We start from the raw sequence: 26,448 nt of genomic DNA on the forward strand, positions 1-26,448 counted from the left end.
AGGGCCGCACACTTTTTTTACAGCTTGGCTGTTTTGGATTAGATTTCATTTCTTTTTGTATTTGTATACCCCAAAGCCAGCCTATGGCCAGCTTTGGGACTTTTTTAACCTATGTTTTTTTTCTTTACTACAGGAAGAAGAAAAGATGAAGTAGATGTACTTTAAATATTTTATCAGTAAATGTACAAATTATATATGTGTGACCGGATTTGCGAAAAGGGGTCTTCCACACACATCCAATTTACGAAATTTGGCAGTTCATAATGTCAGATAGGAAAATAGTATTGCCTTGAAATTTGGACGGTAATGAGTAACAACATAGGTTAATACATGAACAAAATTTCAGGTTAGTATCTTCTTTGAGCACAAAGGTATGGTCATTCAAGTTCATAGAATTGGATGTGTGTGGAAGACCCTTTTTCGCAAATCCGGTCACATATAATACATATGTGACCGGATTTGCGAAAAGGGGCCTTCCACACATCCAATTTGCCAACTTTGACAATTGATAACTTCAGATTGGAAAGAGCTATTGCCTTGAAATTTGGGCAGTGGTGATTTCTTTGCAGCTGAACTCTCTACATGATGGTTTCTTTGTAGCTGAATTCTCTACAAGGTAATTTCTTCTAGCTGATCTCTCTACAGGGAGATTTGTTTGTAGCTGAATTCGGTACATGTGATTTGTTTGCAGCTGAGCTCTTTACATAATGGTTTCTTTGTAGTTGAACTCTCTACAAAGTAACTTCTTCTAACTGATCTTTCTACAGGGTGATTTGTTTGTAGCTGAACTATCTACAAGGTAATTTCTTCTAGCTGATCTCTCTACAGGGTGATTTGTTTGTAGCTGAATTCTGTACAGGTGATTTGTTTGCAGCTGAGCTCTTTACAGAATGGTTTCTTTGTAGCTAAACTCTCTACAAGGTAACTTTTCTAGCTGATGTCTCTACAAGGTGACTAGTTTGTAGCTGAACTCTCTACAGGTGATTTGTTTGTAGCTGAATTCTGTATAGGTGATTTGTTTGCAGCTGAGCTCTTTACAGAATGGTTTCTTTGTAGCTGAACTCTCTAAAAGGTAACTTCTTCTAACTGATCTTTCTACAGGGCAATTTGTTTCTGGCAGAATTTTCTACAGGGTGATTTCTTTGCAGCTGAACTCTCTACATGGTGGTTTCTTTGTAGCTGAACTCTCTACAAGGTAATTTCTTCTAGCTGATCTCTCTACAGGGTGATTTGTTTGTAGCTGAACGATCTACAAGGTAACTTCTTCTAGCTGATCTCTTTACAGAATGGTTTCTTTGTAGCTGAACTCTCTACAAGGTAACTTCTTCTAACTGATCTTTCTACAGGGCAATTTGTTTGTGGCAGAATTTTATACAGGGTGATTTCTTTGCAGCTGAACTCTCTACTTGGTGGTTTCTTTGTAGCTGAACTATGTACAAGGTAATTTCTTCTAGCTGACTTCTCTACAGGGTGATTTGTTTGTAGCTGAATTCTGTACAGGTGATTTGTTTGCAGCTGAGCTCTAAACAGAATGGTTTCTTTGTAACTGAACTCTCTACAAGGTAACTTCTTCTAGCTGATGTCTCTACAAGGTGACTAGTTTGTAACTGAACTCTCTACATGGTGGTTTCTTTGTAACTGAACTTTCTACAAGGTGACTTCTTCTAGCTGATCTTTCTACAGGGTGATTTGTTTGTAGCTGAACTCTCTACAAGGTAACTTCTTCTAGCTGATCTCTCTACAGGGAGATTTGTTTGTAGCTGAACTCTCTACAGGTGATTTGTTTGAAGCTGAACTCTCTAAATGATGGTTTCTTTGTAGCTGAACTCTCTACAAGTAAACTTCTTCTAGCTGATCTCTCTACAGGGTGATTTGCTTGTAGCTGAACTATCTACAAGATAACTTCTTCTAGCTGATCTCTCGACATGGTGATTTGTTTGTAGCTGAATTCTGTATAGGTGATTTGTTTGCAGCTGAGCTCTTTAAATAATGGTTTCTTTGTAGCTGAACTCTCTCAAGGTAACTTCTTCTAGCTGATGTCTTTACAGGGTCACTAGTTTGTAGCTGAATTCTCTACATGGTGGTTTCTTTGTAACTGAACTCTCTACAAGGTAACTTTTTCTAGCTCATCTTTCTACAGGGTGATTTATTTGTAGCTGAATTCTGTACAGGTGATTTGTTTGCAGCTGAGCTCTTTTAAGAATGGTTTCTTTGTAGCTGAACTCTCTACAAGGTAACTTCTTCTAGCTGATGTCTCTACAAAGTCACTAGTTTGTAGCTGAGCTCTCTACATGGTGGTTTCTTTGTAACTGAACTCTCTACAAGGTGACCTCTTCTAGCTGATCTTTCTACAGGGTGATTTGTTTGAAGCTGAACTCTCTACAAGGTAACTTCTTCTAGCTGATCTCTCTACACGGAGATTTGTTTGTAGCTGAACTCTCTACATGATGGTTTCTTTGTAGCTGAACTCTCTACAAGGTAACTTTTTCTAGCTAATCTCTCTACAGGGAGATTTGTTTGTAGCCGAACTCTCTACATGATGGTTTCTTTGTAGCTGAACTCTCCACAAGGTAACTTCTTCTAGCTGATCTCTCTACAGGGTGACTTGTGTGTAGCTGATCTCTATACAGGTTTCTAGCTGATCTCTTGAATTCTCTTCAGGGTGAATGCTCTATTAGGATGACTGCTCTATTAGAGTATCTTGATCTCGCACTTGCTGCACCAAGTTGGATTTCGTGTTATAACTCCGTGGCTTTAAGTCCGTTTCTTCTACACCATTGATGAGCCTTTCTAAGATGATTACTCCATCTGTACAACGATTTTCAAAGCGTTGCCCCAAGCGGTTTATCTGGTAGGCGTGGCAAGCAGTTTTTTTTTTTTTAGCTAATCTTGATTGCGTAATTGTTACACACTGTTGGATTTTCGATATATCTTCCTGGTTTTTAGCTCGATTTCTTTCAAACCACAAAAGGTTTGAGGTTCAATAGTTAACCTATTCACCCACCGAATTTCAGCTTCTTCCCATACGCGGTTTACCCTGTAGGCGTGACAACATATTGGTGTTATTTTTCGTGAAGAATCGCTCATAACTCTTTGCCTGTTTATCGTATTCCAGATAAAGTTGGTACCGAGATGCGCCTTCATATCCCCCTTCTGTGTGCCAAATTTCAAGGCAATTGGATATGGCGTTCGAGTTTTATATCAGTTTTTGTAAGTGTGCGACAAGAAAAAGAAAAATAAGAAGAAAAAAACGAAGAAACTGAGCCAATTTTTGAAGTCGCATATCTCGGGAACGCGCGAAGCGATTTCGCTCAAATTTGGAATGTGGAGTGCTGCAGTTGGAGGGCATGACCACAGCAAAAATCGTCTTGTTTCATCAAGGAAGCACAGAGCTACGGAGGTGCGAAAATTGCGTTTTCTTTCTTCCTGTCAATATACTCACGGGTGTTACGCGCCGGCTTCTTGGGCCGCACGACACACTACCGTGTGTCTTGATCTAATCAAAAACAGCCAAGCTGTAAAAAAGGTGCGGCCCCCAAAAAGACCATGGTGAAAAAAGATGTGAAATCCAAGGTGGCGGCCAAGAAATGGCTGTGATGGTAGGTTAATGGTTAAATTTTAATAACAACAATTCAGGTGAATTTGGTGCCAAAACCAATCGGCGCAAAATTTACCTGAATTGTCGTTATTAAAATGTAACCATTAACCTACCATCACAGCCATTTCTTGGCCGCCACCTTGGATTTCACATCTTTTTCACCATGGTCTTTTTGGGGGCCGCACCTTTTTTTACAGCTTGGCTGTTTTTCACTTCTTTTTGTATTTGTATACTGCAAAGCCGGCCTATGGCTGGCTTTGGGGCTTTTTTAACTCTTGTGTTTTTTTCTTTACCACAGGAAGAAGAAAAGAACTTAAAGAAGATTTTTAATACTTCAATTATTTTTGATTTTATTAGTAATTATACAAATTATATACATATATATTTATTACATGCCCATTATTCCCCACAGGATATTTTTTTGCAGCTGATCTCTCTACTGGGTGACTTGAAATGTAGCTGAACTATATACAGGATGGTTTCTTTGTAGCTGAACTCTCTACAAGGTGACCTCTTCTAGCTGGTCTCTCTACAGGGTGATTTGTTTCTATCTGAACTCTCTACAGGTGATTTGTTTGCAGCTAAACTCTCTACATGGTGGTTTCTTTGTAGCTGAACTCTCTACATGATGGTTTCTTTGTAGCTGAACTCTCTATAAGGTGACTTCGTCTAGCTGAACTCTCTACAGGGTGATTTTTTTGTAGCTGAACTCTCTACAGGGTGATTTGTTTGCAGCTGAACTCTCTACATGATGGTTTCTTTGTAGCTGAACTCTCTACAAGGTGACTTCGTCCAGCTGATCTCTCTATGGGGTGATTTGTTTCTAGCTGAACTCTCTACAGGTGATTTGTTTGCAGCTAAACTCTCTACATGGTGGTTTCTTTGTAGCTGAACTCCCTACATGATGGTTTCTTTGTAGCTGAACTCTCTACAAGGTAAATTTTTCTCTACAGGGTGATTTGTTGTAGTTGAATTCTCTACAAGGTAGTTTGTTTGAGGCTGAACTCTCTACATGGCGGTTTCTTTGTAGCTGAACTCTCTACAGGTGATTTTTTGCAGCTAAACACCCTACATGGTGGTTTCTTTGTAGCTGAACTCTGTACATGATGGTTTCTTTGTAGCTGAACTCTTTACAAGGTGACTTCTTCTAGCTGAACTCTACAGGATAATTTCTTTGTAGCTGAACTCTCTATATGATGGTTTCTTTGTAACTGAACTCTCTACAAGGTAACTTCTTCTAGCTGATCTTTCTACTAGGTGATTTGTTTGCAGCTGAACTCTCTACATGGTGGTTTCTTTGTTGCTGAACTCTCTACAAGGTGAATTCTTCTACCTGATCTCTCTACAGGGTAATTTGTTTGTAACTGAACTCTGTACAAGGTGCGTTTTTGTGGGTGATCTCACTGCAGGTTTATTTGTTTGTAGCTGAACTCACTAAAGGGTGATTTGCTTGTAGTTGAACTCCTTGCATTGTGTCTAGTTTCTAGTTGATCTCTCTACAGGGTAATTTGTTTCTAGCTTATCTCTCTACAGGTTGATTTGTGTGTAACTGATCTCTCTGCAAGCTGATTTGTTTGTAGCTGATCTCTCTGCAGGGTGATTTACTTGTAGCTGAACTCCTTACATTGTGTGTAGTTTCTAGCTGATCTCTCTACAGGGTGATTTGTTTGTAGCTGATCTCTCTACAAGTTGATCTGTGTGTAGCTTATCTCTCTGTAGGTTGATTAATTTGTAGCCAATTTCTCTACAATGTAATTTGTTTGTAGCTGAACAGTCTATAAGGTGGTTTGTTTATAGCTGATCTCTCTGCAAGTTGATTTGTTTTAGCTGAACTCTCTACAGGGTGATTTACTTGTAGCTGAACTCCTTACATTGTGTGTAGTTTCTAGCTGATCTCTCTACAGGGTGATTTGTTTGTAGCTGACCTCTCTACAAGTTGATTTGTGTGTAGCTGATCTTTCTACAAGTTGATTTGTTTTGTAGCCGATCTCTCTACAGGGCAATTTGATTGCAGCTGAACTCTGTACAAGGTGCTTTTTTGTAGGTGATCTCACCGCAGGTTAATTTGTTTGTAGCTGAACTCACTAAAGGGTGATTTGCTTGTAGCTGAACTCCTTACATTGTGTCTAGTTTCTAGCTGATCTCTCTACAGGGTGATTTGTTTGTAGCTAATCTCTCTACAAGTTGATTTGAGTGTAGCTGATCTCTCTGCAGGTTGATTAATTTGTAGCCGATCTCTCTACAAGGTAATCTGTTTGTAGCTGAACTGTCTATAAGGTGATTTGTTTGTAGCTGATCTCTCTGCAGGTTGATTTGTTCTCTACAGGCTGATTTACTTGTAGCTGAACTCCTTACATTATGTCTAGTTTCTAGCTGATCTCTCTACAGGTTGATTTGTTTGTAGCCGATCTCTCTACAGGGTAATTTGTTTGTAGCTGAAGTCTCTATAAGGTGATTTGTTTGCAGCTGAACTCTCTACATGGTGGTTTCTTTGTTGCTGAACTCTCTACAGGGTGATTTGTTTGTAGCTGAACTATCTACAAGGTAACTTCTTCTAGCTGATCTCTCTACAGGGTGATTTGTTTGTAACTGAACTCTCTACAAGTGATTTATTTGCAGCTGAGCTCTTTATGTGGTGGTTTCTTTGTAGCTGAACTCTCTAAAAGGTGACTTCTTCTAGCTGATCCCTCTACAGGGGATTTATTTGTAGCTGAACTCTCTACAAGTGATCTATTTGCAACTGAACTCTTTATGTGGTGGTTTCTTTGTAGCTGAACTCTCTACAAGGTGATCTCTTCTAGCTGATCTCTCTACAGGGTGATTTGTTTCTAGCTGAACTTTCTACAGGTGATTTTTTGCAGCTAAACACTCTACATGGTGGTTTCTTTGTAGCTGAACTCTGTACATGATGGTTTCTTTGTAGCTGAACTCTTTACAAGGTGACTTCTTCTAGCTGAACTCTCTACGGGATAATTTCTTTGTAGCTGAACTCTCTATATGATGGTTTCTTTGTAACTGAACTCTCTACAAGGTAACTTCTTCTAGCTGATCTTTCTACTGGGTGATTTGTTTGCAGCTGAACTCTCTACATGGTGGTTTCTTTGTTGCTGAACTCTCTACAAGGTGAATTCTTCTACCTGATCTCTACAGGGTAATTTGTTTGTAACTGAACTCTGTGCAAGGTGCGTTTTTGTGGGTGATCTCACTGCAGGTTTATTTGTTTGTAGCTGAACTCACTAAAGGGTGATTTGCTTGTAGTTGAACTCCTTGCATTGTGTCTAGTTTCTAGCTGATCTCTCTACAAGGTAATTTGTTTCTAGCTTATCTCTCTACAGGTTGATTTGTGTGTAACTGGTCTCTCTACAAGCTGATTTGTTTGTAGCTGATCTCTCTGCAGGTTGATTTGTTTCTAGCTGATCTCTCTACAAGTTGATTTGTTTGTTGCTGATCGCTCTAAAAGTTGATTTGTTTGTAGCTGAACTCTCTGCAAAGTGTTTTGTTTGTAGCTGACCTCTCTTCAGGGTGATTTGTTTCTAGCTGATCTCTCTACAGGGTGATTTTTGTAGCTGACCTCTCTTCAGGGTGATTTGTTTCTAGCTGATCTCTCTACAGAGTGAATTTTTGTAGCTGACCTCTCTTCAGTGTGATTTGTTTCTAGCTGATTGCTCTACAGGTTGATTTGTTTGTAGATGAACTCTCTACAGGGTAATTTGCTTGTAGCTGAACTCCTTACATTGTGTCTAGTTTGTAGCTGATCTCTCTACAGGGTGATTTGTTTGTAGCTGATCTCTATACAAGTTGATTTGTGTGTAGCTGATCTCTCTGCAGGGTGATTTGTTTGTAGCCGATCTCTCTACAAGGTAATTTGTTTGTAGCTGAACTATCTATAAGGTGATTTGTTTGTAGCTGATCTCTCTGCAGATTGATTTGTTTTAGCTGAACTCTCTACAGGGTGATTTGTTTCTAGCTTATCTCTCTACAGGTTGATTTGTGTGTAACTGATCTCTCTACAAGCTGATTTGTTTGTAGCTGATCTCTCTGCAGGTTGATTTGTTTCTAGATGATCTCTCTACAGGTTGATTTGTTTGTTGCTGATCGCTCTAAAGGTTGATTTGTTTGTAGCTGAACTCTCTGCAAAGTGTTTTGTTTGTAGTTGATCTCTCTACAAGGTGATTTTTTGTAGCTGACCTCTGTTCAGGGTGATTTGTTTCTAGCTGATCGCTCTACAGGTTGGTTTGTTTGTAGCTGAACTCTCTACAGGGTGATTTGCTTGTAGCTGAATTCCTTGCATTGTGTCTAGTTTGTAGCTGATCTCTCTACAGGGTGATTTGTTTGTAGCTGATCTCTATACGAGTTGAATTGTGTGTAGCTGATCTCTCTGCAGGTTGATTTGTTTGTAGCCGATCTCTCTACAAGGTAATTTGTTTGTAGCTGAACTGTCTATAAGGTGATTTGTTTGTAGCCGATCTCTCTGCAGGTTGATTTGTTTTAGCTGAACTCTCTACAGGGTGATTTATTTGTGGCTGAACTCCTTACATTGTGTCTAGTTTCTAGCTGATCTCTCTACAGGGTGATTTGTTTGTAGCTGATCTCTCTACAAGTTGATTTGTGTGTAGCTGATCTCTCTGCAGGTTGATTTGTTTGTAGCCGATCTCTCTACAAGGTAATTTGTTTGTAGCTGAACTGTCTATAAGGTGATTTGTTTGTAGCCGATCTCTCTGCAGGTTGATTTGTTTTAGCTGAACTCTCTACAGGGTGATTTATTTGTAGCTGAACTCCTTACATTGTGTGTAGTTTCTAGCTGATCTCTCTACAGGGTGATTTGTTTGTAGCTGATCTCTCTACAAGTTGATTTGTGTGTAGCTGATCTCTCTGCAAGTTGATTTGTTTGTAGCCGATCTCTCCACAGGGTAATTTGTTTGTAGCTGAACTCTCTCCACAGTGACTTGTGTGTAGCTGAATTCTGTGTAGCTGAATACTCTAGAGAGTGACTTAATTGTAGCTGAATTCTCTACAGGGTGCATGACTTGTTTATAGCTGAACTTTCTTCAGTGTGACTTGTAATGTTCTGAATCTCTATAGTGATATATTTGCTTAACTCTCCACATGGTGACTTGCTTCTTGCTGAACTGTCTATAAGAGTAACTGTTTGCAGCTGAACTCCCTACAGAATAACTTGTAGAAAGTTTGGCTACACTCTCTAGAGAATTCAGCTACAAACAGGTCACTGTGGAGAGAGTTCAGCTACAAAGAAACTACCCTGTAGAGAGTTCATCCATACAAACAAGTTACCCTATAGAGATCAGCTGCAAATAAGTAACCCTGTAGAGATTTCAGCTACAGACAAGTAACTTTATAGTTTATACAATGTTCAGCTACAAAGAAACCATCTTGTAGAGAGTTCAGCTACAAACAAGTTACACTACAGTGAGATCAGTTTGAAACAAGAGATTTCAGCTACAAACAAATCACCCAGTAGAGAGTTTAGCTACGAACAGATCACCCTGTAGAGAGTTCAACTATACAAGTCACCCTGTAGAGAGATCAGCTAGAAGAAGTCACCGTCTAGAGAGATCAGCTAGAAGCAAGTCACCTTGTATAGAGTTCAGTTAGAAAGAAACCATCCTGTAGAGAGTTCAGCTACAAACAAATCGCCCTGCATAGAGTTCAACTGCAAATAAATTACCCCGTAGATAGTTCAGCTACAAACAAATCACCCTGTAGAGAGTTCAGCCAGATAAAAGTCATCCTACAGAGAGATCAGGTCACCCTATAGTGAGATCAGCTCACCTTGTAGCTAGCTCAGGTACAAAGAACCCACTCTGTAGAGAGTTCAAGTTACCCTATGGAGATATCAGCTAGAAACAAGTCACCCTGTATAGATTTCAGTTACAAACAGATCATCTTGTAGATAGTTCAGCTAGATACAAGTCACCTTGTAGAGAGATCAGCTAGAGGAAGTCATCTTGTAGAGTGATCAGCTAGAAACACGTCACCTTATAGAGAGTTCAGTGACAAAAAAAACCATCCTGTAGAGAGTTCTTCTACAAATAAATCACCCTGTAGAGAGTTCAGCTGCAAACAAATCACCCTGTAGAGAGTTCAGCTACAAAGAAAACAACCTGTAGAGAGATCAGCTACAAACAAAACACCTTGTAGAGACTTCAGCTACAAACAAATCAACCTGTAGAGATTTCAGTTCCAAACAAATCACCCGCTGTAGAGAGATCAGCTACGACCAAACCACCCAGTAGAGAGATCAGCTACAATCAAATCACCCTGTAGAGAGTTCAGCTACAAAAAAAATCAACCTGTAGAGAGATCATCTAGAAACAAATCACTGTGTAGAGAGTTCAACTACAAAAAATCACCCTGTAGAGAGATCAGCTAGAAACACATTACCCTGTAGAGAGTTCAGCTAGAAACAAATCACCTTGTAGAGAGTTAAGCTACAAACAAATTACCTGGTAGAAAAATCAGCTACAAACAAATCACCTTGTAGAGAGTTCACTTACAAACAAATCTACCCGTAGAGATACCAGTTACAAACAAATCACCCCCTGTAGAGAGATCAGATCACCCTGTAGAGACTTCAGCTACAAACAAATCACCCTGTAGAAAGTTCAGGTATAAAAAAATCACCCTATAGATAGTTTTGATACAAGCAAATCATCCTGTAGAGAGTTCAGCAAGATAAAAGTCACCCTGCAAAGATATCAGGTCACCCTATAGAGAGGTCAGCTAGAAGAAGTCACCTTGTAGAGAGTTCAGTAACAAAGAACCCACTCTGTAGAGAGTTCAGATAGAAACTGGTTACCCTATATAGAGAGATCAGCTAGAAACAAGTCATCCTGTAGAGAATTCAGCTACAAACAAATCACCCTGTAGAAATTTCAGCTACAAACAGATCATCCTGTAGATAGTTCAGCTATAGATACAAGTCACCCTGTACTAGGAGAAGTCACCTTGTAGAGAGATCAGCTAGAAACAAGTCACCTTGTAGAGACCAGCTACAAAGAAACCATCCTGTAGAGAGTTCAGCTACAAACAAATCACCCTGTAGAGAGTTCAGCTATGAACAGATCATCCTGTAGAGAGTTCAGCTATACAAGTCACCCTGTAGAGAGATCAGCTAGAAGCAAGTCACTTTGTAGAGAGTTCAGCTACAAAGAAACCATCCTGTAGAGAGTTCAGCTACAAGCAAATCACCCTGCATAGAGTTCAGCTGCAAATAAATCACCCTGTAGAGAGCTCAGCTGCAAATAAGTAACCCTGTAGAGAGTTCAGCTACAAACAAATCACCCTGTAGAGTGTTCAGCTAGATAAAAGTCACCCTAAGGTCACCGAGATCAGCTAGAAGAAGTCACCTTGTAGAGAGTTCAGCTACAAAGAACCCACTCTGTAGAGAGTTCAGCTAGAGACAAATTACCCTATAGAGAGATCAGCTGGAAACAAGTCACCCTGTAGAGATTTCAGTTACAAACAGATTATCCTGTAGATAGTTCAGCTAGATACAAGTCACCTTGTAGAGAGATCAGCTAGAGGAAGTCATCTTGTAGAGAGTCAGCTAGAAACAAGTCACATTGTAGAGAGTTCAGTGACAAAGAAACCATGTAGAGAGTTCAGCTGCAAACAAATCACCCTGTAGAGAGTTCAGCTACAAACAAATCAACCTGTAGAGAGTTCAGCTACATTTCAAGTCCCTTAGTTGAGAGATCAGCTGCGAACAAGTTATCCAGTAGGGAATATTATGATTATGATTATGATTAAAGTACCTGGTAAAGGCAGAGCCTGTATACCAGAAGGCCTTATAAAGGCCTAAGGTGTTTATATTAACTGCACTAAGTATGTTTGAAAAGTAGGAGAAAGAAGAAAAAATCCATGACTGGACCTGGGCAGCCTCGAACCTGCAGCCATCCGATTAACGCTCGAACACTTACAGGCGGTCAGGACATTTTCTTCTTACTATTTTCATGTATTTGTATCCATAGGAACCCTAGAGAGTGACTTATTATCTCTAAGCACCCCAAGTGGAACCAAATGGACATTGTTTTATTATGATTAAAGTACCTAATAGACATGTAATAAATATCTGAGAAAGGCTATGGTGAAAGCGGCACCAAATTCACCTGAATTGTTGTTATTAAAATTTTTACCATTAACCTACCATCATAGCCATTTCTTGGCCGCCACCTTGGATTTCACATCTTTTTTCATCGTAACCTTTCTCAGGGCCGCACTCTTTTTTTACAGCTTAGCTGTTTTGGATTAGATTTCACTTCTTTTTGTATTTGTACACCCCAAAGCCAGCCTATGGCCGGCTTTAGGGCTTTTTAACCTATCATTTTTTTCTTTACTACAGGAAGAAGAAAAGATGAAGCAGGGTGATTTCTTTGTAGCTGACCTCTCTGCAAGGTGATCCTTCTAGCTGATCTCTCTACCGAATGACTTGTTTGTAGCTGAACTCTCTACAGGGTGATTTGTTTGTAGCTGAACTTTCTACAAGGCAACTTCTTCTAGCTGATCTTTCTACAAGGTGATTTGTTTGTAGCTGAATTCTCTACAGGGCGATGTGTTTGCAGCTAAACTGCTGAACTCTCTACAATGTATCTTCTTCTAGCTGAACTCTCTATGGGTGGCTTGTTTCTAGCTGATCTCTCTACAGGGTGACTTGTTTCTAGCTGAACTCTCTACAGGGTGATTTGTTTGTAGCTGAACTCTCTACAAGGTAACTTCTTCTAGCTGATCTTTCTACAGGGTGATTTGTTTGTAGCTGAATTCTCTACAGGACAATTTGTTTGCAGCTGAACTCTCTACATGGTAGTTTCTTTGTAGCTGAACTCTCTACAATGTAACTTCTTCTAGCTGAACTCTCTACAGGGTGACGTGTTTGTAGCTGAACTCTTTACAGGGTGATTTGTTTGTAGCTGAACTCTCTACAGGGTAACTTCTTCTAGCTGATCTTTCTACAGGGTGATTTGTTTATAGCTGAATTCTCTACAGGGCGATTTGTTTGTAGCTGAAGTCTCTACATGGTAGTTTCTTTGTAGCTGAACTCTCTACAATGTAACTTCTTCTAGCTGAACTCTCTACGGGTGGCTTGTTTCTAGCTAATCTCTCTACAGGGTGACTTGTTTCTAGCTGAACTCTCTACAGGGTGATTTGTTTGTAGCTGAACTCTCTACAAGGTAACTTCTTCTAGCTGATCTTTCTACCGGGTAATTTGTTTGTAGCTGAATTCTCTACAGGGCGATTTGTTTGCAGCTGAACTCTCTTACATGGTGGTTTCTTTGTAGCTAAACTCTCTACAAAGTGACTTCTTCTAGCTGATCTATCTACAGGATGACTTGTTTCTAATGGAACTCTCTACAGTGTGATCTGTTCATAGCGGAACTTTCTACTGGGTGATTTGTTTGCAGCTAAACTCTTTGCATGACTGTTTCTTTGTAACTGAACTCTCTACAAGGTAACTTCTTCTAGCTGATCTCTCTACAGGATGACTTGTTTTTAACTGAAATCTCTACATTGTGATCTGTTCATAGCGAAACTTTCTACTGGGTAATTTGTTTGCAGCTAAACTCTTTGCATGATTGTTTCTTTGTAACTGAACTCTCTACAAGGTGACTTCTCCTAGCTGATCTCTCTACAGGATGACTTGTTTCTAACTGAACTCTCTACAGTGTGATCTGTTCATAGCGGAACTTTCTACTGGGTGATTTGTTTGCAGCTAAACTCTTTGCATGATTGTTTCTTTGTAACTGAACTCTCTACAAGGTAACTTCTTCTAGCTGATCTCTCTACAGGGCAATTTGTTTGTAGCTGAATTCTCTACAGGGTGATTTATTTGAGCTGAACTCTCTACATGATGGCTTCTTTGTAGCTGAACTGTCTATTAGGTACCTTCTTCTAGCTGATCTGACTACAGGGTGACTTGTTTGTAGCTGAAATCCCTACAGAATAACTTGCAATGTAATATAACTGAGTAAATTATAAATACAGCTGAATGCTTTATTAGGGTGACTGTTCTATTAGAGTATCTCGATCTCGCATTTGCTGCATGTAGTTGCCTTTCGAATCATAACTCAGTGATTTGTAATCCGATTCTTCTGTACTACAGCATGGACTTTCTATGATGATTATTCCAACTACATACTGATTTTCAGCTCGTTGCTCTAAGCGGTTTGCCTGGTAGACACGAAAACTATGTTTTTTTATTCATAAAAATCGATCGCGTAATTTTGACACAGGTTGGGTTTTGTGTCATATCTCCATGGTCTTTATCCCGATTCCTTTCAAACCACAAAAAGGCACTCCTATGATGGTTGCTCCATCTACATATCAATTTTCAACTGATTCTTCCAAGGGCTTTACCCTGTAGGCATGACAGACCTCAACCTTATTTTACGCAAATAATCGGTCATAACTCCGTGAATGTTCATCGGATTCCTACCAAAGTTGGTACGGAGATCCGCCTTAATGAGCCCATTAAGTGTGCCAAATTTCAGCCCAATCCGAGCGCGCATTCGTGTTTTATGGCGAATTATGCGAAGTGTGCAAAATGAAGATGATGAAGAAGAAAAAAACGAAGAAATTAAAACGAAATTTTGTTCGCTTGTATCTCAGAAACGGCTGCAGTGATTTTCTTCAAATTTGGTATGTAGACTCCCCTAACTGGGCGGCACGTCTCTAGCAAATTTGGTTCCAATCGGATAAGGGATCACAGAGCTACATAGGTGTGAAAATTGCATTTTCTTTCTTCCTGTTAATATACTCATGGTGTGGTGCGCTGACTTCTTGGGTCGCACGACACACTACCGTGTGTCTTGATATGTATACAATTACAGATAAATTCAAAAACAGTTGAAGTATTAAAAATCTGCTTTGGCTTTTTATTCTTCCATTGGTAAAGAAAAAGGATAGGTCAATAAAACCCCAAAGCTGGCTTATGGCCAGCTTTGGGGTATACAAATACAAAAAGAAGTGATATTTAATCAAAAACAGCCAAGCTGTAAAAAAGGTGCGGACCCTAAAAAGGCCAAGGTGAAAAAAAGATGTGAAATCCAAGGTGGCGGCCAAGAAATGGATGTGATGGTAGGTTAATGGTAAAAATTTTAATAATGACAATTCAGGTGAATTTGGTGCCGAAACACAAATTCACGTCGTTATTAAGATTTTTACCATTAACCTATCATTACAGCCATTTCTTGGCCGCCACCTTGGATTTCACATCTTTTTTCACCATGGCCTTTTTAGGGGCCGCACCTTTTTTACAGCTTGGCTGTTTTGGATTAGATTACATTTGCAGGAACATGTGGTATTCTTGCAGATCTGGTCACATATATTGGCTTTGTATATAAAGAATAGCCTATTAAAATGGCTTTTGATTTGGACCTTTATCTGCAAGTGTTGCACTTAGTTTGTTGCCTATATACATACTTGGACGTAGTATTATGCTGGCAGTCCTTAAAGGGCAATCATATTGTTATCTTTGAAAATGATTGTCAGTAACATCATTGCAGTCATTTCTTGACCTTTGATTTCACATTATCACCATGTGTTTTTGGGGTGTGGGGAATGGCACACCCATTTTAACAGCTTGGCTGTTTTGGTATAAACAAGAATACAGAGATGACACTATGAACTAATCCCTGAACTTACATGTACATAAACATTAACTCAATTAAACAAAAATGGGTTAATTTGTATGACTTTGAATATTGAATATGACCCTTATCCATTGTTGTTTTGTTCCATTTTTTTTTGTTTTAGGAGCTATTCATTTTTGTATTTAATCAGTAATTTTATAATGAAATAGGAATTTAAGCATTGAAACAAGAATGATGGAAATGCAACATAGCTTTGTGGGAAACTCATTTATTGGGAGTTTGCTTGATACCAAAGTAGGGATTTTTATACCAGATGTGCACCCACAGCCGGCCAAAGCCCGGCTATAGGCACATGCCTGGTTTACTGAAATTGTTTTCGTAAGTGTGTGTGTTTGTGTGTGTGCCTATCTACCTATCTACCTATATATTAGGGTTGAGACAAATAGTTCGAAGCTTCGAAGCTTTGTTTGGTCTCATAACATTCGGATGCTGTTTTACATCACCAAAGCTTCATTACCATGGATACCAACATGTTAAACCAGTTGCACAAGTATTATCACTCCTTGTGGAAGCTGCCTTTTACATATTTTTTGATGTAATTGTAGTTTAAACAATGGTTATACTGGAGCTATAACAAAGTGTAGGAGTTTGTGCTACAGTGTACACCCTAAGAACTATCAATTGTGGTCATTAATGGTTGACGTGACATTTGCAACAAAGCTTCGAAGCTTTGGTAACATTTTGAAAAGAAGCTTCGGAGGATGTATTTGTACATTCGTTCCAACCCTACTATATATCTATGTTTGTCTGTACACACCCACGTGAGCAAAATCATTGAATGGTTTATAAAAGCAGCTTGCATGTAAGAAGGAAAAGTGAAATGAAGTCTGTGTTAAACTTCAGCACAAGTAAATTTTGCTTCTTTTCAGCGGTTTAAAATATGGGTGTGGTGACTCCTCAGACTTTGTGAATCACCTTCCCTTTGGATTTTACAGGCGTTTAACAACTGAAAAACAATAATGCAGGCCTTGTAGCCTACCAGGAATAGTTTATCTCTTCAAGTTGAAAGTGGGCGTGTTCCTTACATACGAGAATGAAAATGAAGAGCGGCTTTGAGGTTTTTTTATTGAGAGAATTTGTGGGAAAAAACGATAGTCAAACTATAAAACAGTTTAGAAGATACTTTTGTGTGAAATATGCGGTTTGTTTAACAAGCGCTTCCTTAGCAGTGCATAGCAACGTAATTGAAGAATTACAAAAATTTCATGAATTACAAAATCCGTAATTATAATAAATGGTTAAATCTCAATTAATTTATTAGTTATGTATTATTGCAAACATAGTAATACCATAGATTATATATTAGGTAGGGAATATATAACCTATGGTATACATGGTTGGTTAATTCCAGAGGAGTTAGCTGCATGGCGCCAGGTTTTTAGAAGTAGCACAACATCAACTTGTTCCTTTAAGCTATGTATATCATATTACCATCATTCATATATGTCCGTATCTTATTTCACTACTTTTATTGATTGGATTCATACTTTGTTTTAAATAAATACATCAGATTGTTTAATTTTTGTTATATATATACGTGTGACTGTTCTTGTACATGACTGTTGTATTAGGATGACTTTTATAGTACCTCTGGAAGAGGTATTCCATGATAGATTATTAAAAGACATGGTCACTGTGCCTGTTTCTTGTGATCGTTGTAACTGCAACTAGGTCATTAAGGGACATGCTATGCTCATCATTCTCTAACAAAACAATTTCTATATGTGCAACTGTACGTTTGCTCCCTCTATCTAAATGCTTCAATCTTTATATGCACCTGTAAAAAAGTGTCAATATAAAAAATTGATGCCTCAATATAATTCCGTGCATGAATGGCAGAGGGTGTTTAGAAAAGCTTAGGTATACATTAATGTGAGACTATTGGAAATATACCAAGTGGGCTTAAAATGATCAATTTCTACTGGGTAGCAATCAGTCTTGCTATGGCAATCCACCAGAGCATGTGTGCATTTCCCTATTACTTTAGTATACAATGGTTTGCCATACAATAGAAGCTTTTATACATAAACCATTGTATATGATGATAATATAGTGCTGTATATAGCACCACTTTTATTTTGGTGCTCCCACTCAACTTCTTTGAAGGAGCAGAATGGCACTAACAAAGCCATTTTATTTCAATGATTTCACCGGTGGGCCAGTGAAGTCACAAAAGAAAACGGAAATGCACGGAACTCAGTACTTAATTGGGTGTAGCTAATGGATGCTAATGCAACACTAATGGATAATGTTAGTGAGTGCTAATTAAATTAACAGGTACACCACAGCAGTTCTAACATGTTATTCAGCTTTCACCTTGTGACCTTTCTCAATCAGTGAATACAGTAGGTGGATTTGTTGTCCTCCATTTTTCTCAAAGTTAAATGGCTTCACTAGTGCCACAAAGCTCCTTCAAATATATAATATATATATAATTGTTGCGTTGGGATTGATTCTCAGTTAATCTTTTACTTTAGCTTTCACTGGGGAGATGCTGGAATCCTTAAAGATGTTCCTGTATTGAAACATTGGTAATTACATAGTGTTTTCTTATATAAATGGCATTTTTTGAACAAATGTCAAGAATTATTTGTATAATTATGAATGTGCAATATGTGTATTTTCTATGTTTATACTGGGGAGAATTATCACCAGTTAACATGTTGAAGCATAAGAAAAAAATTGTGACTTTAAATAGGAATCATAAAAAATGAAACAAGGGAAGTCACCTACGCCCTGCTAGTGCACTTTTAATCCCTGCTTCAGTGATCCAGATATGTACTAATTAACATGTGCATATTAAAATGTATAACATGTGCATGTGTCTACCATGTACGTACATGTGTGTGTGTGTGTGTGTATTTGTATATGTAGTTTGTCAGATACTTATCTGAAGGATCTACAGCTCCAGTTTCACATTGACCCACTTCTTTCAAGACTGATTGTTAAGAAAACTAGTATAAATAATCTCTCATCATTGTTTGGTCATGTTCCACTGTCTGTATTAATGATGAAGCTAGCTCAAGAATGTTTTCATAACATCAAGGTTGTGTGAATATAATGCAGCTAATCAGGATGTGTACACGGATGTACTGTATATGTGTAGGTTATAGATCTAGGACAAAACCGAGGCAAAGCTGAGGTTGTTGAAACACAAAAATCTCAGAGAACAATCTATAACTGACTTAGATAATGGGAGTGTTTACTAGTGGAGCCATTGTGGGATTGAATGAGATGAAGAAATCAAAGCTTTTACCTCACCATTGCTTCCTAAATGATAAAATGCCATAGGAAAAAGCAGGATAGTAATCAATGAATTGCCTATGGGCCACAGCAGTTTATAAACCATGTATAGAGATACAGTTCAAGACACACTGATGGTAATGAGTTGTAAACTGTTTTTCCAAGTTTGGTGGTTTTATCAAGAAGTAAACAATTTTTTTTTTTGTTTAGCTGCTCTACTAAATATCAATGCTTTGAATGTTGTCCTAGCAAAAGAATTCCTGTATAAGAGGGTTGCAGTTCCTGTTTTAGTGTTGCTTAACTTTTCTATAAATACGTTTTTTTTCTTCCTACTGTAATTTTAGTACCTGAAAATGCTTGTAAGTGATAATTGGGTTAGTACCTGAAAATGCTTATAAGTGATAACTGGGGAACAGTGCCTTGTACACTGAAACAAAGTATTGCAATCATAATCATAGCCATAATCAAAATTGCATAATCTTTAGATAGTGAAGAAACCAATACAAGGCAGTGAAAATGAGGACACCAGGAGGACCATGGCCTTCCCACTTTTATCAGCCAACCACTCCAATAGAGCAGTCGTATTTTTTCCTCATTAAAGCGGCCCTCTAATTTTCCTGCAATAATGTAATAAAAATTAGTCTAAGATTCCATCTTAGAGCTTATAAAATCTGAAAATTTCCTGACATGCCTGACTCTCCCCCCCCTCAGAATATCATCCATGTCTATCGTGTTAATCAAATCAAATCTCAAAAGTTTCCCCCTGCAATTTTTGGCCGGCTGAACTAATATGGTATAGTAATTATATTATTTATGGTCAGAGGAGAGGGTACTAAAGTGAGATACATTTTAACAGCTGTTATGCCTATATGTATTTTAATTTGATATGTATATGGTGTTTCATAACTGATGTTGCTAGTTTTGCTCTTTTTGCATAGCCCGAGATAAAGGATCTGTTTTCTGTATTATTGGGTAAAGTGTTTTCTGTGGATGCATTGCCATCATTTCAATGGTAATTGTACTCTTTTATCACTTTATATTCATTTGTGTTGTCTTTTAGTGAAGAAGATACAGCCACGATAAAAAATTGCTTGTATTTCTTTGAAATATCACTGAGGAATTTCAACAAACATGATGAAGAATTTATTGATCTCATAATTCAGCTTGTTTTGTTTATTCTTTCAAAGCAATCTTTTTCACAAGACACAATAAATGAAGTTGGCAGTAAATTAGTAGCACTTCTAAAGATAATCATCCACAAACTGTTGTACACAGCAACATTTGGTGAAAACAATCAATTCCAAGCCGAAATTCAGGTATGTACAGGGGGTGTTGAACACTACCACTGTGTGCTATCCATCATTAAACTCTATTTAGGCTGTTTTGGGTGTGTAATAAATCTCATATACTCCACGCCTTCAGGCATAATAAAACATATGCTCAAAATCCAATCAGTACACATTCCTAACATGCGGTGATGTAATGGGACACTGAATTGTCACACGAGCATGCATGGTTGCTATGGCACTAGTAATATCACGAAAGATCCAGCCACTTTTACTGATGTTACAGTGGAAACAGCTGTAGCTTGTAAGGGCCTAAGGGTTTAAATTCCATAGACTCCACATTGTGCCTGTAAAATGCTTTAGACTCTGTTTTACATTACACTCAAATTATATAGTTAGCCCTTGCTTTGCTTGTGCACGACAGACTCAGGCATTCGAGATTTCTAGGCCAGTGGTAACAAAGCCATGGGTGTGGTGCTTCAAAGCATTGTTAGCAAAAAGAAATGAAACACAAAGCTGAGTCCATGTTGTATGCATTGCATGTGATGTGGCAGACCAAATTGCACCTGTCAGGCTGAAGTGATGTCTAACAGTGAAAAAAAACTGTATACTTAGCCATTATTAAGCTACAGCTATCTGCTGTAGACATTAATAAGTACCAAAGTCAGTCAAAACTATACTAGTTTTATTTTAATTTCGTGGAACCTATTAATCAGAACACTTGACATGAGGATACCAGGACACCTTAAACTGAGCTGGAAAATCAGGACATGTTTAGTCAGTTTCAAAGTGTCCTTAATGCATAGGAGGTTTTACGGTATATTGGAAGTGTTTCAAGTCCCAGTGAAAGTACTAATACTGCCAAGGCATCATGGTAATATAAGGCTGGTTTTTGGTCAACATTTATTTGTGGGAATACACAAACCTTGCTATCTAATCCAAAACAGTCAATTGCCAAACTATGAAAAAGGGTGTGGTTTTCCTATTTTGGATAGTAAACAAAGATGTGATATCAAAAATGGCAGCCAAAATATGGTTGCAGTGATATAAAATGTACCTCTTTCTAGGCTTGCGCCAATTGTGCCAGCATAATTTTGAGCATAATAGGCTGGCAAAAGCATCAAGCATTATGCCAGCATAATGCCAGCATAATAGGACGATTTGCAAGAATTTTAATTAAAATGTGCAATGCGCGCATCAAAAATACTGTACAACATGAACACACTGCACATTATTACTGCATTTTCATATCAAAAACCTTGTATTGTTATTATTTTACTATTTCTTGACTGATTATTCACACTTTATGGAAATAAGATTGAGATACTCTAATAGAGCAGTCACTTACTCTAATACAGCAGTCAGGAAATGCAAATATACATACTCTAATAAAACAGTCTCGAGCATAGTCTTGATTTTGAGCATAATAGGCTGGATTTTTGAGCACTGCTCAAAAGCGTAATAGGCAATTTTCAAAGCATAATTGGCTCAAGCCTCCTACCTCTTTCATACTTCACTTCAAGAAGAGAAGGTGTATTAATCCCATATAGCACTGCTCTCATGTATTAACGAGAAATGGAGGTAGTATATATCCCTCCGGTTAATGCATTCTTGGTATTTCCAGAAATCACTCTTTTTTAATGTCGTGATCTCCTTTACTGTGTGGGTTTAGAATAATGTTAAGTTGAACTAGAATTAAGCTGTGAATTTGGAAATGAAGGGAGTTTGTTGTTTTATGAAGAAGGTCATGGGTTAGTTGATATTGCTTTTTTGATTGATAATAGCTAGACACCTGGCATGATGTCATGTATAGCACATGTGCAGTGCATAGTGCTTATTGAATTTAGCCTTTAGCATTGTGACATGATTTGGCTAATAAAGTAAGTACTTTGGTGCATTTAAAAGAAAACATCATTGCAATATCGCGTTTCGGCTTTTTGTGCTTAATTGCGCACCCACAATTCAAGCTTTCTGCATGCTCTTGCTGATACACTTACATTTGGCCTCATCGTTATTCTTACATACATCGAAATTTACATGGATACACTCGCAATTCATGTGTGCAATTTCTTACATTTACAGGGGAGTCATCCGATTATCGCAAATGAAACATTTTAATATTTATATTACGTACTTGCACTTGAGTCTGTGGCCCTTGTGCTTGTGCATATATATTAGGCAAATCATTTATTCCCATGTTACAACTATTACATATCATATTATAGTTTTCATCAATTTCTTAGCCACCCCCTTTGATATTGCATCCTTTTCTTTCTAGCCTATTTTGGAAGGCTGTGCCCTTTTTCATATCTTGGTTGTTTTGGATTAGATATGATTCCTTTTGTTCACCAAAGCCATCCTGCACCAAAGCCAACCATAGGCTGGTTTTGGGAATAGTTTTTGTCTATCTTTTCTTTTTATTAAGTCTTATTTTAAATTAGTTTTTGTAACTTTGTATTGCTTGTTGAATGATATATAATCTAAACCAAAACAGCCAAGCTGTGAAAAAGGGTGCATCCCCCAAAAAGCTAGGATAAAAAAGATGTGAAATCGAAGGTGGCAGCCTAAAAATAGCTGTGATGGTTGGTATATAGCAAAAAATGTAATAGCGACAATTCAGGTGAATTTGTACTGCCTTCTTCAAGTTTCACAAGGACTCAACAACAAATTCACTTGAATTGTTATTAAATTTTTTACCACCACAGCAATTTCTTGGCCTTTACATCTTTTTTCACCCTGGGTTTTTGGGGTCTGCACCCTTTTTCACAGCTTGGCTGTTTTGGTATAGATATCACTTCTTTATGTATTTGTTTATTCCAAAGCTGGCTGTGGCAGCTTTTGGAGATTTTTTATTTGTCTTTTTTCTTTACTGCAGAAAGAAGGAAGAAATAAAGAGAAGAATTATTTTGTATTTTGCTTATATATAATGATGCATTTAAAATATTATTACATCTACAGGTTAGCAGAAATCTGTACATCTACAAGGTAACGTGTTTGTAGCTGAACTCTCTTACAAAGTGACTTCCAATGTAGCTAGACTCTCTATAGGGTGATTCTTTTGTGGAACAGGGTGATTTGTTTGTAGCTGAACTCTCCAGTGATTTGTTTGTAGCTGATCTCTCTACTGGGTGACTTGTTTGTAGCTGAACTCTCTATTGCATACAGGGTGACTTGTTCATCTCTACAGGGTTACTTGTTTGTAGTTGAACTGCCTACAAGTTGTAGCTGAACTCTCTACAGGTGACTTCTTTGTGGCTGAATTTTCTACTGGGTGACTAGCTTCCCTGGGTGTCTTGTTTGTAGCTGAACTCTCTACAACGTGACTTGTTTGCAGCAGAACTCTTCACAGGTTGATTACAGGGTGACTTGTTTATAGCTAAACTCTCTAAAGGATGACTTTTTTGTAGCTAAACTGCACAGGATAGCTTGTTTGTAGGTGAACTCTCTACAGGGTGATTTGTTTGTAGCTGAGCTCACTTGCTTTTAGGTGAACTCTATACTGGGTGACTTGTTTGTAGCTGAACTCGGTGATTTGATTGTAGCTGAATGCTTTATCAGGTGACAAACTTGTAGCTAAACTCTCTATGGGGTTACTTTTTTGTAGCTGAACTCTCCACAGGGTGGTTTGTTTGTAGCTGAATTCTCTACTAGGGAACTTGTTTGTAGCTGAACTCTCTACAGGTGACTTGTTTCAAGCTGATCTCTGGTTTTTTGTAGCTGGACTCTCCTAAGAGTGAGTTGTTTGTAGCCTTCTAGCTGATCTCTGTACAGGGCAGCTTTTGGCAGCTGAATACTCCACAGAGTGATTTGTTTGTAGCTGAACTCTCTACTGGGTTTGTTTGTAGTTAACTCTCTACAGGTGACTTCTTTGTAGCTGAATTCTCTACTGGATGACTAGGAACCTTCTGTGTCTTGTTTGTAGTTGAACTCTCCACAGGTTGATTTGTCTGTAACTGAGCTCTCTACGTTATCACCTTTTTGTTACAGGGCGACTTGGTTGTAGCTTAAACCACTACAGGGTGCATTGAGCTCTAGATTTTTTTTGTAGCTGAACTCTGCAGTGGGTGACTTTGTTTGTAGCTGAATGGGTGACATATTTGTTACAGGGTGGCTTGTTTGTAGCTGAACTGCCTACAGGGTGACTTGTTTTGCAACTAAACTCTCTACAAGGTGACTTATTTTTGTAGCTGAACAGCCTACAGGGTGACTTGTTTTGTAACTAAACTCTCTACAAGGTGACTTGTTTTTGTAGCTGAACACTCTACAGGATGGCTTGTCTGTAGCTGAACTCTCCATAGGGTTATTTGTTTGTAGCTGAGCTCTCTACAGGGTGACATTTTGTAGTTGAACTCTCCACTGGGTGACTTGATTTGTGACCCCAGTTACAGATCTGATCAGGTTGTCATGGGGGACTAAATTATATTTTTGAGGGTTTTGGGTCTTATCTCCATTGTCTTTACCTCAATTCCTTTCAAACCACAAAAGGGCACTCCTACGATGGTTACTCTATTTACATAGCAATTTTTGAATCATTCCTTCAAGAGGTTTACCCTGTGGACGTGACAGAAGTTCGATCTTATTTTATGCAAATAATCGGTAATAACTCATGTTCATCAGATTCTCACCAAACTTGGCACTGAGATTTGCTCTAATGAGCCCTTTACGTGTGCCAATTTCAGCCTGATTGGAGTACGCTTTTGTATTTTATGGCAGATTTGCAAAGTATGCGAAAAGAAAAGAAAGAAACCGAAAATTTGGCCACTCGTATCTTGGAAATGGCTGGGCAATTTTCTTCAAATTTTGTATGTATACTCCCCACCTGGCAGGAATTTCTTTGGTTCCAATCGGATAAGAGATCACAGAGCTACATATGCATGAAAATGACTTCTTCCTGTCGATATACTCACAGTGTGACGTGCCAGCTTCTTGGGCTGCACAACACACTACCATGTGTATTAATATGACTGCTCTAGTGTGATATCTTAAAATGTACTTGTTACACACATGTATGATTGGTCTTTGCATATTATAATTTGTTATATTTAAACAGATTGCTGTTGCAAATTGTGATGCTCTATTAGAGGTGTGATGTATGTTTTCTATAGCCCTTTATTTAACTACTTGTTAATATTTTTGTATGGGTGTATTTTTTCTGATACAACGCACATAGAACAATCTAGAATTTTTTCAATGACTATGAAATTATAAACTTTGGCATTCTGGTGTAAAAAATTACAACTTTCATTTATATAAGGTAGAATTTTGGTGAACAACTGATATCAGTGACCGAGTGTTAATGGTTTTGGCATGTAGGTGTGGAGGTCCCTAGTCAAATCCTTTTTTGACATTGTTCTTGCTTGTTTTTTTGCCTTCTCTATGACTGTTCTATCAATTGTACTTGTTTTACATGCTTGAGTTTTGCTGTATATTTCCTTAGCTAATGCTCTCTCAATCACAAAAGGTTTGTGTAACAATAGTCAACCATTCTGCAGACCCATTTTCTGTAAGCGGTTTAAAGTATGCAAAAGAAAACAAAAATGGTTATGCAATCAAAAGAGAAAATAAGACGAACTTATGAAGACTTGCAGCTCAAAAATGGCTGGATTGATGACAGCTCAAATTTGAAGCATATTGTCACGAAGACAAGCCGAAAGTTCACTGTAACAACTGTGATTATTATTGTCAGGACCAAAGAATTGTACAGAGACACAACTTTTATAGGGTACATCACGTGAGCTTAATTATATTACATCAATACAATTATAATTAGCTGATACAGTAAAATAATCAAATAGTTAAGTCCAGCTTAGTGCAGAATCTTGATGACACTCCCGGGGGGTACAAAATAGTATGGTGTAACAATCATCCTCAAATGAATCATAAAAGGTCTTGCGAGCTTCTATTGATGCCTTTCTTGGTCTTTTCTCTTCACAGCTTCTATCTTTAGTATTATCATCTTCAAATTCAATCTGTTCTTTTGCAAGAGTTCCTGACGAGTCCCTTTTTGTACAACATTGCAGCACAGGCTTATCAGATACTGGTGTTTCCAAGGGAAATAGATGATTAATCACTCGAGAAATTATTGACTGTCCAGGCAGTAGTATTTCAGCAGATCTAACTCTAGAATCACTGCTAGGTATTAAACGCAAAATCCTCCCAAGTTTCCAAGTACTCCTAGGTAAATTATTGTCTTTCACAATAACAATACTTCCTTCCCTAGGCTCCATAAGACACTGTGACTTAGGATGTTTGTGTTCAAGAGGAAGTTTTTCTCTAAGACTTACTAAGTATTCCTCTTTCCACACCTTCCAAAATAAATCAACTTGTTTTTGTCCCTTTTTCCAAATTTCTATTAACTTTGTAGCAGAGTCTTTGCTAGGTTGAAAATCCTCATCACAATGATAGTCAGTATCACTGGAATTGCAGAGTCCAAGCTTTCTATTGGTTGCTAAGAAATGACCAGGGGTCAATGTAAAGCCAGAGTCTAGATCTTCGTAGACATATGTAAAAGGCCTAGATTTGAGAACCGCTTCTATCTCTGTCAAAAGAGTTGCTAATTGCTCCAAAGAAAAATACTTTCTGCCTATTGATTTCCTCATACATTTCTTCACTATACCAACCAATCTTTCATAGAAACCGCCCTGCCAAGGGGCAA

At 38.1% G+C, this 26,448-nt stretch overlaps 1 protein-coding gene across 1 annotated transcript in view; it reads left to right on the forward strand.

Moving 5' to 3' along the window:
* Positions 1-26,448, forward strand: part of LOC136250635 (E3 ubiquitin-protein ligase rnf213-alpha-like) — a 486,640-nt gene that overhangs the window by 35,086 nt on the left and 425,106 nt on the right. The window contains exons 9-12 of the mRNA XM_066042860.1: positions 17,742-17,795; positions 18,139-18,310; positions 19,446-19,519; positions 19,568-19,823. Coding sequence (XP_065898932.1) covers positions 17,742-17,795; positions 18,139-18,310; positions 19,446-19,519; positions 19,568-19,823 — 556 coding nt within the window. The remainder of the gene's footprint in view (positions 1-17,741; positions 17,796-18,138; positions 18,311-19,445; positions 19,520-19,567; positions 19,824-26,448) is intronic.

The sequence above is a fragment of the Dysidea avara genome, chromosome 3, assembly GCF_963678975.1.
Source record: "Dysidea avara chromosome 3, odDysAvar1.4, whole genome shotgun sequence".
Taxonomy (NCBI): Eukaryota; Metazoa; Porifera; class Demospongiae; order Dictyoceratida; family Dysideidae; genus Dysidea; species Dysidea avara.